Raw genomic sequence first — 15256 nt, 5'->3', positions numbered from 1 at the left:
CCAATAGCATTACAAATATAATCTCTCTTCCGATAGAGAAGATATAGTAGTCCGGCCAGGTGCGGTGGCTCACACCTATAATCCCAGCACTTTGGGAGGCCGAAGCAGATGGATCACGTGAGGTCAGGAGTTCAAGACCAGCCTGGTCAATGTGGTAAAACCCCACCTCTACTAAAAATACAAAAATTAGCCGGGCATGGTGGCAAGAGCTTGTAGTCCCAGCTACTCGGGAGGCTGAGGCAAGAGAATCGCTTGAACCCAGGAGGTGGAGGTTTCAGTGAGCTGAGATTGTGCCACTGAACTCCAGCCTGGGCGACAGAGCAAGACTCTGTCTCAAAAAAAAAAAAAAAAAAAAAAAAGACCAGGCGCGGTGGCTCATGCCTATAATCCCAGCACTTTGGGAGGCCAAGGCGGGCAGATCACGAGGTCAAGAGATGGAGACCATTCTGGCCAACATGGTGAAACCCTGCCTCTACTAAAAGTACAAAAATTAGTTGGATGTGGTGGCACACACCTGTAGTCACCAGCTACTTGGGAGGCTGAGAAAGAGAATCGCTAGAAACCCGTAGGCAGAGGTTGCAGTGAGCTGAGATCGCGCCACTGCACTCCAGCCTGGTGACAGAGCAAGACTCTGTCTCAAAAAAAAAAAAAAAAGAGATATTGCAACATCTCTAAAAACTTTCAGAGTTATCAAAGAAATAAATACCTACACTTTTGTACTGTAATAACTAGAAAACCAAAGAATGTGTGTTGTCTAAAGCAATCTAGTAAGATACCTAGTCAATCAAAATGCTATAATCACTCCAAGTAACATTTTCAATTATATATTTTTATACCTTCTGAGTCACTGGAGCAGCAGAAGCAGCAGGAATCTCATATATCTGTATTTCTAATGTGGAGGGGAAGGCTGGTACAATTTTACTACGAAAAGGTTTCATGCTTAGTAATGGCTACTTTAAAAAAAAAAAAAAAAAAAAGATAAGATTATCATACAATGCTCAATAGTCCCTAAAGGAGATCAAAACAAGTTAAGGCCATTAGAAAGCTCTTTATCAACTTATATATTATAGAAATGAAAAATTAAAGAGAATAAAGTCAAAGAAAATTACTCAAAAGTATTCTTCTAATTAACAAACATAAAATTCAGTTATAGCACAAAGCTTCAGAGAAGTATAATAAACAGAATATACCCTTTTTTTTTTTTTTTTTTGAGAGAGTCTTGCTCTGTTGCCCAGGCTGGAGTGCAGTGGCTCGATCTCAGCTCACTGCAACCTCCACCTCCCGGTTCAAGCGAGATACTCCTGCCTCAGCCTCCCAAGTAGCTGGGATTATAGGCATGCGCACCCACACCTAATTTTTTTTTTTTTTTTTGAGACAGAGTTTTGCTCTTCTTGCCCAGGCTGGAGTGCAATAGCTCAATCTCAGCTCACTGCAACCTTCCCCTCCGGGTTCAGATGATTCTCCTGCCTCAGCCTCCCTAGTAGCTGGGATTACAGGTATGTGCCACCACACCCAGCTAATTTTTGTATTTTTAGTTGGGATGGGGTTTCTCCATGTTGGTCAAGCTGGTCTCAAACTCCTGACCTCAGGTGATCTGCCCACCTCAGCCTCCCAAAGTGCTGGGATTACAGGCGTGAGCCACTGCACCCAGTCTTTTTTTTTTTTTTGTATTTTTAGTAGAGACAGGGTTTCACCACGTTGTCCAGGCTGGTCTCGAACTCCTGACCCCAAGTGATCCACCCACCTCAGCCTCCCAAAGTGCTGGGATTACAGGCATGAGCCACAGCGCCCAGCCCAGAATATGTCCTTTCAACAAATATTTTCATACTGCTATGCAAATCATTCAAATTCTATGGAACAGAGTAGGGGAAGCAGGCATATGAAAATAAGGTAGGCATCTGATTTTTGATATATAAATTTTAAAATAAAAAAAATTTTTTGCATGGCACATGTATACCTATGTAACAAATCTGTACGTTCTGCACATGTATCCCAGAACTTAAAGTAAAATTTTTTTACAAAAATTTGTTTTGGCCAGGCACAGTGCCTCACATTTATAATCCTAGCACTTTGGGAGGCCAAGGCAGGAGGATCACTAGAAGCCTGGAGTTTGAGACCAGTCTGGGCAACATAGCAAGACCCTCACCTCTACAAAAAATTTAAAAATTATGCAGGTGACTGGGTGTGGAGGCTCATGCTTGTAATCCCAGCACTTTGGGAGGCTGAAGCGGGCAGATTACGAGGTCAGGAGTTCAAGATCAGCCTGGCCAACATAGTGAAACCCCATCTCTACTAAAAATACAAAAATTAGCTGGGCATGGTGGCGTGTCCATGTAATTCCAGCTACTGGGGAGGCTGAGGCAGGAGAACTGCTTGAACCAGGACCCAGGAGGCGGAGGTAGCAGTGAGTCGAGATCGCACCACTGCACTCCAGCCTGGGCTACAGAGCAAGACTCCATCTCAAAAAAAAAAAAAAAAAAAAAAAATTATCCAAGCATGGCAGTACATGCCTGTAGTCCCAGATACTCAGGAGGCTGCGGCAGGAGGATCCCTTCAGCTCAGGAGTTCGAGGCTACAGTGATTTATAATGGTGCCACTGGACTCTGGCCTGGGTGACAGAGGAAGACCTTGTCTTTAGAAAAATTTTAATTTCATTTAAAAATTTTTTTTAAATCACAAACTTTAAATCAGGTCAAAACTTAAAATTGTAGCAGGTCAGCACAGTTTTAAATACAAAATTAGAGGCATAGAAAAAAAGCATATTTAACATGATTGTAAAAAGGAACACTCAGCGAAGGTCAAGAAATAAAGTTTCAGTGCCTGAGTAATAAAGTCAGACAGACCTTGAATTGAATGGCCTTTCTACTGGTAGTGATAGTCTACATTCAATCACCAAGTTCTATCAGTTCTACTTCCTAAATCTCTCTTCTCTCTATTTCCTTTTCTCTATCTACAATGCTACTGTCCTAGTTCAGGCATCTTTTCCTTGGCTCAGTGAGACGCTCCTTACTGGTCCTTCTACCTCTCTGATCCCATTCTTTCCAGCCAGCCTTCATACTGCTGCCAGCATTACCTACCTGATCATCTGATTCTCCCACTTGAGATTCTTCAGAGGCTCACCTATGGGCAAGTAGTATTTTTTCAAACTGTGGCTTAAGATGTAAAATCAATTTAGGTCTCAACCAGTATTTCTTTAACAAAACAGAACAGAAACTATATAAAATACATAGTAAAAATATTATTTCATGAAACTTTTCTTTAGGTTTTTTTTTTTTTTTTTTTGAGACAGAGTCTTGCTGTCACCCAGACTGAAATGCAGTGATTTCTGCTCACTGCAGCCTTCGCCTCCCGGGTTCAAGCAATTCTCATGTCTCAGCCTCTGGAGTAGCAGGGATTACAGGTGTATGCCACCATGCTAGGCTAATTTTTGTATTAGGTTGGTTTCACCATGTTGCCCAGTCTGGTCTCAAACTCCTGGCCTCAAGTGATCTGCCTGCCTCCACCTCCTCAAGTACTGGGATTACAGGCGTGAGCCACCATGCCCAGACACTTTTCTTTAGTTTTATGTGTGTACAATGCATACACATAACTGGGTCACAGTGTAAAATGTACTTCTACTGTGGGTTGAGTTAAAAACAAAACATAAAAACACTGACCTACAGAATAAAATTTCAATTTCTTCAGAAGTCCCTTCATAGTCTGATCCCTCATCATAGAAACAGCGGCTAAGAGACAGGATCTGAAGCCACTGTTTGGGTTTATATGCTAGGTGTGACATCTGCTAGCTGTGTGATCATGGGTAAGTCATTTACGGTGTGTCACTTAGCAGCTGTGACCCTGGGCAAATCATTTAACTCAGTAGGTAACTTAGTTTCACTACCTATAAAATGAGGATAAAAACAGTACCTCATAGTGTATCACAAGAATTAAATGAGATAATCTACATGAAATTCTTGGCACACGATATACTTGAAAAATACTATCATTGGCATAACTACTATTGTCCAGCCTAATCTCCAGCTATTCTTGCCCATATTCCAGTTGTAACAAACCAATGGCTGCTTCTCAAATACATCTTACTCGCTCATGAGGTCATGTCAGATTGGTGCTGCCCGGAATGCTGACCATGCTTTTCCAGTCACATTATATTTCCAAATGTTTGCTTTTTTTTTGTTGTTCTTTTTTTGAGACAGTTTCGCTCTTGTTGCCCAGGCTGGAGTGCAATGGCGCCATGTCGGCTCACTGCAACCTCTGCCTCCAGGTTCAAGTGATTCTCCTGCCTCAGCCTCCTGAGTAGCTGGGATTACAGGCACACACCACCACGCCAATTTTTGTATTTTTTTAGTAGGGATGGGGTTTCCCCATGTTGGCCAGGCTAGTCTTGAGCTCCTGACCTCAGGCGACCCACTCGCCTCAGCCTCCCAAAGTGTTGGGATTACAGGCCTGAGCCACTGCGCCTGGCCCGAAATGTTTCCTCTTAAGCAAGACCTCTTCTGTGAAGCCTTCCTCAGCTCTCACAGGTAGGTCCTAAGTGCTCCCGCTTAACCTTCTTTAGAAAAAAAAAAGGAGCACAGCCACTTATAGTCTGTTTCTACAATGTCTCCTGGCCAGACTGTGAACTCTTTTACGACCAGCACAAAGGCATTTCTCTCTCCAATGCTCACGGCAGTGCCTCATAAAATGCAGGAGTTCCACAGATATTTTCTGAATATCTCCAAGTTACCAAACCTTTCTAAGTCTTCATTTTCCATCTGTACAATGGGAATACTATTTTGCCAGAAGGACTGTTGTAGAATACTCTAGAGAATGTTATAAAAGTATCTGGTATAGAAGCAACTCAATAATTACCAGGTTTACTGGGTGGGACTTATTTTTTCTTTTTCTTTTTCTTTTTTTTTTTTGAGACACAGTCTTGCTCTGTCACCCACGATGGAGTGCAGTGGTATGAACTCGGGTCACTGCAACCTCTGCCTCCCAGGTTCCAGCAATTCTCCTGCCTCAGCCTTCCAAGTGGCTGGAATTACGGCGCCCCCCACCATGACTGGCTAATCTTTTTTTGTTGTTTTTTTGTTTTTTGTATTTTTAACAGAGATGGGGGGGAGGTTCACTATGTTGGCCAGGCTGGTCTTCAACTCCCGACCTCAGGTGATTCCCCCATCTCGGTATCCCAAAAGGCTGGAATTACAGGCACGAGCCACAGCACCCAGCTGGGTGGAATATTTTAGAAATCCAAACTAAATTAGGAATATCTCCAAGAGGCAAATATCTCAGACCTCTAACAGCTAACACCTGGAGGGGAGGGTGAGGAAAGAGATTTAAGAAAGGTAATCAGTGGGAAGGATGTCAAGATCTCTTGAAGGAAAACAGCAGTAGATGCTTGAGGAAGAACATGCTAAAGGAGCAGAAATGAAAAGGAAGGATGACCCACACTGACCCCCAGAACAGTACAGTTTTCATTCTAGCCAGACTTAGGCTTAAATCCAAAACATGTGTCCTGGCTTTCAGTGCATCCCTAGCACTAAACCAGTTTATGACACTTAAACTATACAACTGGGATAATACCTCTCATAGGGTTATGGTAAAAAATTAAATGAAGTAACAATGTCCTCAGGTCTTAGATGGTTTCTTCTATGTCTATTCCTCTATCTGTAGAAACCAAGTGGTTCAAGCTAATCTATATGCTCTCTTATTATCTGACAACTTATCAGTCACACTAACTTTCTCTGAACTAAAGTTTAAAGCAGATATTAATACAGTGCTCTTAAACATCCTCTAACATTACTTACCATAGAAAAGAGGTACAAAGTAGGCCTGTCTCAGCAGGCAAAAAAGAAGTTTAAATGATACTGATACCTACAAGGCAGTAGAGTTCAGGACCGTACATTTCTAACTGTCTTCTACACAGTCTCAAACACCTAATGGACTCCTCAGCAATTTTCTGATGATTATTACAAACACTTCCCAAACAATAAAGTGGAAAATAAATAGCAAGAAAAAATACATAAAAACTGAAAACTTTAGGAATAAAGCATAAAAATTAATACTCACTCTTCTGGATTAATAAATAGTATTAACGTCATTAAAGAACATTTGGAAAAGGCTCATATCTTTGAGATGTCAAAATGCAATGTCATATCATCAAATTATTTCAGAACTGCATTAGAAAAAGTTCACCTTTAGCATGCTTTAGACCCAATTGGTGATAAAATTTATGAAGCTATATTTTTATCAATATAAAAGATTCAAGTGTGTACACAGTTTATGAACCAATAATTCACTAAACTTATTAAAATTAATTTGCTTGAAGTCAACTTTCATTTTTACACAGGCTAACTGCAAGCATTTAACAAAGTGCAATGAAATAAATGCATTGTTTCCCTTTTGTGTTCAACCTACAGAGGAAAGATTTTTTAACAGTTATTATCAAGCTTAATCTAAATCAGAGGGTAATTATTTGAGACTGACTTTGAAGTTAGGTACTTTAAGAATTTGGCCGGGCACAGTGGCTCACACCTTGTAATCCCAACATTTTCAAAGGCTGAAGTGGGGGGATCACCTGAAGCCAGGAGTTCAAGACCAGCCTGGCCAACATGCTGAAATCCTGTCTCTAATAAAAATACAAAAAATCAGTCCAGCGTGGTGGCAGGTGCCTGTAATCCCTGCTACTCAGGAGGCTGAGACAGGAGAATCGCTTGAACTCTGGGGGCAGAGGCTGCAGTGAGCCAAGATCACACCATTGCACTCCAGCCTGGGCAACAAGAGCAAAACTCCATCTCGAAAAAAAAAAAGAATTTGACCCCAATCCACTTTTTAGAACCACTCTCAGCTTAAGTGTTTTAAATGAAACAAAGAACTGTGTAATTTAGTAGGAAAACTAATTGAACAGGAAAATCAGAGGATGCGTGACCCATTTCCAGTTCTGTATTAACATGCTGAGCTACTAAGAAAAAAACCATTTCGGCTGGGCGCAGAGGCTCACACCTGTAATCCCAGCACTTTGGGAGGCCAAGACGCGCAGATCACCTAAGGTCAGTAGTTCGAGACCACCCTAACCAACATGGTGAAACCCCATCTCTACTAAAAATACAAAAATGGGCAGGGGGCAGTGGCGCACACCTGTAGTCCCAGGCACTCAGGAGGCTGGGGCAGCAGAATCACTTGAACCCGGGAGACAGATTGCAGACAGCCGAGATAGCACCACTGCACTCCAGCATGGACGACAGAGTGACTCCATCTCAAAAAAAAAAAAAAAAAGCCATTTCACTGCTCATATTCTTGTTCCCTCAATATAAGGTCTTACTGAACTCTAAACACTAAGGTTCTTTTTTTTCCTTTTTTCGGGACGGAGTATTGCTCTGTCACCCAGGCTGGAGTGCAGTGGCATGATCTCGGCTCACTGCAACCTCCGTCTCCCAGGTTCAAGCAATTCTCCCGCCTCAGCCTCCTGAGTAGCAGGAATTACAGGTGCGCGCCACCACACCCGGCTCATTTTTCTGTATTTTTAGTAGAGACGGGGTTTCACCATGTTGGTCAGGCTGGTCTCAAACTCCTGACCTCGTGATCCGCCCACCTCGGCCTCACAAAATGCTGGGATTACAGGCATGAGCCACCGTGCCCGGCCAACTCTTAAGATTCTTTAAAGTGCACAACTTCCACAGTAACATCTTAGTTTTCGTAACATGTTATCCTAGTAATTCTAATATATCCACGAGCCATGGTATGGCATTAATCAAAGAATAAAGGGTTCGGGCATGGTGGTTCACCCTCTAATCCCAGTACTTTGGGAGGCCAAGGCAGGAGGACTGCCTGAGCCAAGGAGTTCGACACCAACCTGGGCAACATAGTGAGACTTCATCTCTACAAAAAATTTAAAAATTAGCCCAGTGTGATGACTTGTGCCTATAGTCCTAGCTATTCAAAAGGCTGAGGTTGGAGGATCACTTGAGCCCAGGAGTTCAAGGCTACAGTGAGCCGTGATCACACTACTATATTCCAGCCTGGGTGACAGAGTGAGACCTTGTCTCAAAAAAAAAGAATAAATTGGGCTGAGCATGGTGGCTCACGCCTGTAATATCAGCACTTTGGGAGGCCGAGGCAGGCCAATCACCTGAGGTCAGGAGTTCAAGACCAGCCTGGCCAACATGGTGAAACCCCGTCACTACTAACAATACAAAAATTAGCTGGGCGTGGTAGCACGTGCCTTTAGTCCCATCTACTCGGGAGGCTAAGGCAGAAGAATTGCTTGAACCCGAGAGGCAGAGGTTGCAGTGAGTCAAGATTGCGCCACTGTACTCCAGCCTGGGCGACAGAGTGAGGCTCTGTCTCAAAAAAAGGATAGAAGATTCAAAGGCTGACTATTAGCCTTTGAATCCTCTATTCTAACAGCTATCCTGAGATATTAAAAGGTAATCTTGACCTTAATCACAGGAAAACAAACAGTAATTTTTAAGAAAATCTATAGGGATGCAAAGTTAAAACGTAAGAAGAAAAAAACATCCTAGCGGTTGATAGTAAATCATTTTTTTAGGGCTGCCTCATGTTTGAAGTTGAAATCAAATAGCATTTCATTGATAACATCATCTGAATGATTTCCTACCAATGTATTGCCTTTGACTTACACCACTCTTGATGCTGTATTTTCTATTTAGATTTCATGTTAAAGAAAAGAGTTACATGAAGCATAAAGAAAAGCCACTTGGGACTTAGAAAAGTTCAAATAATCAGAATTTTAAGATATCCAAGATCATTTATTCAGATATTTTATGAGTTTTAAAATAAGCAAGATTTTGTGCTGGATGTGGTAGTTCATGCCTGTAATCCCAGCACTCTGGGAGGCTAAAGTGACAGGATCTATTGAAGCCAGGAGTTAAGAAACCAGCCTGGGCAACATAGCAAGACTGTTTCTAAAAAAACAAAACAAAACAAAACAAAACAAAAGTCTTTTTATGAGCTAGGCATGGTGACACATGCCTATATACACAGCTACTCAGGAGGCTGAAATGGGAAGACTGCTTAAGCCCAGGAGTAGAGGGCTCCAGCAAGCTACGACCATACCACTGCACTGTAGCCTGGTTAAGAGAACAAGACTGTCTCTAAAAAATATATTAAAAAAAAAAAAAAAGAATGGTTGCTTCCTTAAAAATAAAAGAAGTCGGCCAGGCGCGGTGGCTCACACCTGTAATCCCAACACTTTGGGAGGCCGAGGTGGGTGGATCACGAGGTAAGGAGTTCAAGACTAGCCTGACCAACATGGTAAAACCCCGCCTCTACTAAAAATACAAAAAAATTAGGCAGGTGTGGTGGTGCGCGCCTGTAATCCCAGTACTCGGGAGGCTGAGGCAAGAGAATCACTTGAACCCGGGAGATGGAGGTTGCAGTGAGCCGAGATCATCCCACTGCACTCCAGCCTGGGCAACAGAGTGAGACTCTGTCTCAAAAAAAAAAAAAAAAAAAATAGAAGAAGTCTGGCCTAGGTGCAGTGGCTCATGCCTTTTATCTCTGCACTTTGGGAGGCCGAGGCAGGTGGGTTACCCAAGGCCAGGAGCTCGAGACCAGCTTGGCCAACATGGCAAAACCCTGTCTCTACTAAAAATACAAAAATTAGCCAGGCATGGTGGCACGCACCTATAAGCCCAGCTACTTGGGAGGCTGAGACAGGAAAATCACTTGAACCTAGGAGGTGGAGGCTGCAGTGAGCAGAGATCACGCCACTGCACTCCAGCCTGGGCAACAGAGCAAGATTCCATCTAAAAAAAATAAATAAATAGAAGTCTGTTCTTAAACGTATTTATCCAGAACTCTCAAAATCTTAATATAGAATAAACCAACAAATGTAGAGTCTGATTCAAACATATATTTGTAATAATCTGGGTAATTACTATACTTTTGCTGGCTATTGTCAGAAAGCTAGTGACCACTGCTGAGCTACTCCAGTGGTACCAACTCTTTCCATCAATCCACCATAAAGAAGTGTAATATACAACCAAAGACAGTACTGGCAATACTAAGCTTAAAGCAATTCTCCAAATGTGGTTACCTAAGGAAGGCTATTAAGCAAGCCAAACCGGGGGTAGGGGGATAGGAAGAGGAGATAAAGGGCATATCTTTTCCCCAGCAAGCAGAAAAAGGGGTACATAGCTAATTAATGCTTGTCTGAGTGTCACCTATGTACCCAGCATTGTGCTAGAGTCTATGAGCCACAAAGGTAATAAGATACACATCATTGCTTTATCTCCCCAGTAAGATCAGATGCCCACAAATAAAACATTTAGAAAACATGTCAGTGTCAATCTGTGTCCTAAAGATAATAAATCATGTCAGAATTCAGAGAGGACAGAATAAAAATAGAAAAGGGTTAAGAATCAGGAATTACACAAATCAAGATTCAAACTAGGAATTTTTTTTTCTCTACACATTTAGAGAAATTTTTCTAGTAATGAACTATAGAAATTATCCCTAAAAGTATCATCTTCACACTAGGAATTCTTGAATCCATCTCCATTTAAAGGAATTTTAGGCCAGATGCAGTGGCTTACGCATATAATACTAGCTCTTTGGGAGGATGAGTCCAGGAGTTCGAGACCAGCCTGGTAGAAATACCCTGTCTCTACCAAAAAAAAAAATTTTTTTTTTTTTTAGATGGAGTTTCGCTCTTTCGCCCAGGCTGGAGTGCAGTGGCGTGATCTTGGTTCACTATAACCTCCACCTTCTAGTTTCAAGTGATTCTCCTGCCTCAGCCTCCCGAGTAGCTGGGACTACAGGCACCTGCCACCATGTCCGGCTAATTTTTGCATTTTTAGTAGAGACGGGGTTTCACCATGTTGGCCAGGCTGGTCTCCAACTCCTGACCTCCTGATTTGCCCACCTCAGCCTCCCTAGTTGCTGGGATTACAGGTGTGAGCCACCATGCCCAGCCAAAAAAAATTTTTTTAATTAGCTGGGCACGGTGGTGCACATTACTTGGGGAGGCCGAGGTGGGAGGACAGCTTGAGTCCAGGAGTTCAAGATTGCAGTGAGCTGTGATAGTGTCAATGAATTCCAGCCTAGGTGAGAAAGCGAGACCTTGTATCAAAAAAAAAAGTAAAGGAATTTTAATCCTTGGTCTGTTCGTAACCACAAACATAACTTAACAGTCACTTTCCTCAGTTTATTAGGTTTCCTCACGTGTAAAGTGAGAATGTTAGATTCAAAGGGAATTGTACATCACAGTCTGTAACCTGAAATGAACCTTAGAGGCTAGAGGAGTGATTGGGGTGATAAAGGCTGAAATTCAGCTACAAAAAATCCATAAAGGTTTAGTATGGATGTATGGGACAGTGCAGAGACTAGCTTAAGTACAACAGAGTATTTGTGCTGGGATGAATCTGGCATAAGATTGGGCCAGACCACGAGGAACTCAATTAAAGAATTAAGACCTGCCTCTGTATCAGGCAATGTAACCTGTTAAAACTTTCAGGTTAAGCTGAAACAATGTCACTGCCAAAAGAACTGTGATGTGTAAAGTAGAGCAAGTCAGTCACAAACTGTAACAGGACAATGACAGACTTAAGTAAAAGATGTAGTAATTCAGCATAGCCGTTAACTGCTAGAAAATGCCAACAGTGGGGCTGTCATAATCAGACATGAAACAGTTTGTTTTAGCAATGGAATTACACAGCTCACAGTGAAAGGCAGTTCCTCTTCGAAGAACCATCCTTAAAAATAGCAGCCACCTTCACTAACCATACAGAAAAGCAGGCAACAAACATTTTACATCAGTTTTGGTTACAGTCACAAGCTGGAGAGAAGGAAAAAAATTACACTAGATGGTGCTAAAAATATTGAATAAGCCCCTGTACCTTTACTCTTATTTACTCAGTTGAAAGATATAATGGAGAAGGGGGAGGGGACGAACTAAGTTTATAACTTCATAATTGCACTTACCAACTAGCTGAGCTACTGTATTGCTTTGGACTCATTCTCGAAACTTGGAAAACATGAATTTCTCACTCAAAAAATTAGGCAGTGCTATAACTGGTTATGCCCCCCGGTTGTAATTTACCATACCATACAGCAGAACAAAAGTGGCACAAACTGGACTTGTGATCGAGACCAATGCAGACTGCCATCTGCTGCACATACACAGGATGTCTCCCAAGCAAGATTCAACCTTAGTGTCTCTCAGGGAACTTTACCAGAACATCTATTCTTTCTGGTAAGCTGTTTGCTTCCATATTCACCTAATATATGTACTCAAATCAACCCTATTTACAGGAGAATTCCCATTCATGGGGTTTTGAAATAGCAATACTCTCCTAACGGACAATAGGACATTTTACAAGGTAGTAGAGAGATGTAAAGCAGTATTTGCACTTTACAATAAAAGGAACACAATAAGGGGTGAGACTATTTCAGATGAGTAGGAGTCCTAAAACTGTTACATATTAGCTAACATAACCTTGGCCAAGCCTCTCTCTGTTCAGGGTCTCAATATCTTCTAAATGGAATGTCTTGTAAGGAATCACAGACTATCCTATGGAAACAGCTGTATATATGATGGCTTCAGAAGAATTGTAGAAAAATAAAAAGTCTGTTTATATATTTTAAATAATCAGTTTCGATTTTTTTCAAAATCTTACAATTCTAAATTCATGTACAAGTCACCATTCCCATAACATTCCTGCCTTTTAGAAATAACATTTCATTTTAATTGTGCTTTCAGTTACAAATTCAGCACTTCATTTTTACCCACCCTAGAATAGCACAGAGAACACCTTCATGAAGCATCCCCACAAGGGAGACACTCACAGCCTGACAAATTTGCATAATGGAAAATATACAAGGCACAAATCTTTAAAAATGCTAAACGAATATCACACCCAAACAGTCTTAAAAACTGTGCAAAGTCAGAAGATGTCTTATTAAAATATGGACTTAAGGACAACTTGGGAAGCCTTTAAATAGTTCGAGGAAAAGGGGAATGCAATCAAAATTTGGGGTGGCCTTATGTTTTTAAGAGAACAAAACGCATAACTGGAGGCTACGAAACAAGCAAATTAAATTGAACTGTGGAAAAGCTCGGCTCTCACCCAAAAGCTTCAGCAAAGCAATATGCCAGTATGCCAAATAAAAAGAGGTACAATCTTCTCACAAGAATGAGGATAGAGTCCATACCTATGACTAATAATAATACCACCTTGCTTGTGCAGAGCATTAGGTCTTTTCATAGCTCTTTCAGACACTTGATTCTGATGTTGTCATTGGCCTTAGGAGTATCCTCTCTGAAGAGCTCCAGTTCAGTTTCCTCTTAAGAGCTATGATCAGAACAAGGCAGGTGATGTGTTTATTGAGAGTTGAAGGTACTATTGTAGTTTCTCCTATCAGGCTGTTTACAGTGATCCTCTAATAACCACACTATACAACTCAGCCCCAGGAAATAAAACCTACATTCTTTCCCTCAGAGGTGGCCAGAGACCAACACATACAGGTCTAGAAAGTCCAAGGGAAGGAAACCTCCTGACTTGTTAGGTTAAGAACTCCATGCCAAATTCATCTCTTGCAACTGAAAAAAGAAATCTCTCTCACACTCTGTCTCTCTCTCTTACACACACACACTCACCCAAGAGTGTTCAAACAGAAATCCTCTTTTTCTGCCAGCCAATGAAACCTAGCAACAACTGGTTAATACAACCACCAAATCTCTGCCTCTGTCAATAACTTGTCATATTCGCTTCTCCTGTGCCTGCTGCCCACCCTTCCCGCTCAGGCACGCGTGAACACGCTTATACAGTAACCCTCGAAAGGACCCCCAAAAGCACCTTTAAGAACCCGAGAGGATGGAGCTTGCCTCCTGAAGCAATGCAGCATCCATCTCGAGGGAGCTGGTTCCCCCTGCACACACACACACACACAGGAAGTCACAGAGGTGGATAAAGTTTGATTTTCCTTCTTGCCCGACCCCTCCGGGACGAGAGAGGACGAGGGGCGGCCCCGCCGGGGTCCTGGGCTGCTCTCCGGGGCAGCTCCCAGCAGCATGGCACTGCCACTCTCCTGGCACACACAAGGCGGCCGCGGCAACTCAGGACTCCCCAACCCGCCCAGAGGAGGAGGGAAAGGGGACAACTTCCACCGGGCTCCGTTCGGGAGCCTTGGGGCAGGGCTGTTAAGAACGAAGAAGGGAGGGACCGAGATTGGGGGTGGGTCGGGGAGAGGTTCAAGTCCCGTGCCTTCCCCGCCCTGGTGTCCCCAGTCCTGCGGGAACATCCCCGCCGTCGCCCCTCCTCCTCCTCTCGGCTTCCTCCCGCCCGCCCTCCCTTCCTGGTCGCCGCCGCAGGCGCCTGAAGGGCACGGCGGCTCCTCGGTGCCCGGCAACCTCGGGAGCGGCCGGGAGTTGAGGTAACTCGCCTGCTGCCCCGGCGGCCTGCCCGCCGGCGGCTCCCACACGCCAGCGCCGCCCCGCCCTCCCCGGAGCCTCCGGGCGCGCTCGCTCACCGTCCGGTGGTGCTGCTGCTGCCGGTGGCGGCTGACGCCCAGCCCAGGGAAGCAGCCGGCAGTCAGCGCCCCGCAGCCGCCGGCGCCCCCGCCGCCGCAGCCCCGAGAGGAGAGGAGCAGCAGGAGCGATCTACCTGCGGCGGCCGCCATCTCTCAACTGGAAACGGCGCCGACCCAGGCAGCGCAGCGGACGGTCGGGGCGGAGCTAAGATCCGCCACTCACCGACACCGAGCCAACTAACGCCCTTGACTGAGTTGATGAGGCGGGGCTTCCTGCAAGGCCCAATCGACAGGCGGGAGAACCACATTGGAAACTGCCTGTCACTTCCAGAGTTACCTATAGTGGGACATAGTCAATTACGGGCAAATTCTAGGGAACCGGTAATTGGCACCCAAGCCCGTGAAAATAACAGCAATAGAGATGGCATGTTCGGTTCAGCTAATCTTCACCAACGGTAGAACTATGATAAGGGTAACGGGGGATATAGATATTTGTGAAAAGCTTTGTTCTAAGTAGAGTTCTAAGTCAGTGTTCTAAGTTGGCAAAATAGGCACCAAATAACCATTAACTGTATGCTGTAACTCTCAACTACACGCCCAGAGTTATCATTCATAACTGATAATATTTAGATATGCTGAAATTAACCCTGCATCACGGAGTGATCTAATGACTGTGATGTGTAGCATAGTATAGGAGGGGTAGAACGATTACAATATCAAAGTCCCAGAATGAGTACATGCCATCAGAGTGAATTAACAGACCTGTATACATCTCAAATACCCAATT

The 15256-nt window shown here is 43.5% G+C and overlaps 1 protein-coding gene across 2 annotated transcripts in view; it reads right to left on the bottom strand.

Annotated features, from left to right (window-relative positions):
- The window catches only part of MCU (mitochondrial calcium uniporter), a 208682-nt gene extending 194042 nt beyond the window's left edge, over positions 1 to 14640 (bottom strand). Inside the window, exon 1 of one of the 2 annotated variants that reach the window (XR_651685.3) lies at positions 14470 to 14640. Coding sequence is in view for 1 of the 2 variants with exons in the window: in XM_003903787.4 (XP_003903836.1) it covers positions 14470 to 14619 (150 nt within the window). In the remaining variant the exon portion in view is untranslated. The remainder of the gene's footprint in view (positions 1 to 14469) is intronic. The other variant, XM_003903787.4, reaches the window with a different exon arrangement.
- Between the last annotated feature and the right edge of the window lie 616 nt (positions 14641 to 15256).

This window comes from Papio anubis, chromosome 11 (assembly GCF_008728515.1).
Source record: "Papio anubis isolate 15944 chromosome 11, Panubis1.0, whole genome shotgun sequence".
NCBI lineage: Eukaryota > Metazoa > Chordata > Mammalia > Primates > Cercopithecidae > Papio > Papio anubis.
The sequence above is the reverse complement of the archived record's forward strand: the minus strand, read 5'-3'. Positions and strand labels throughout refer to the sequence as shown.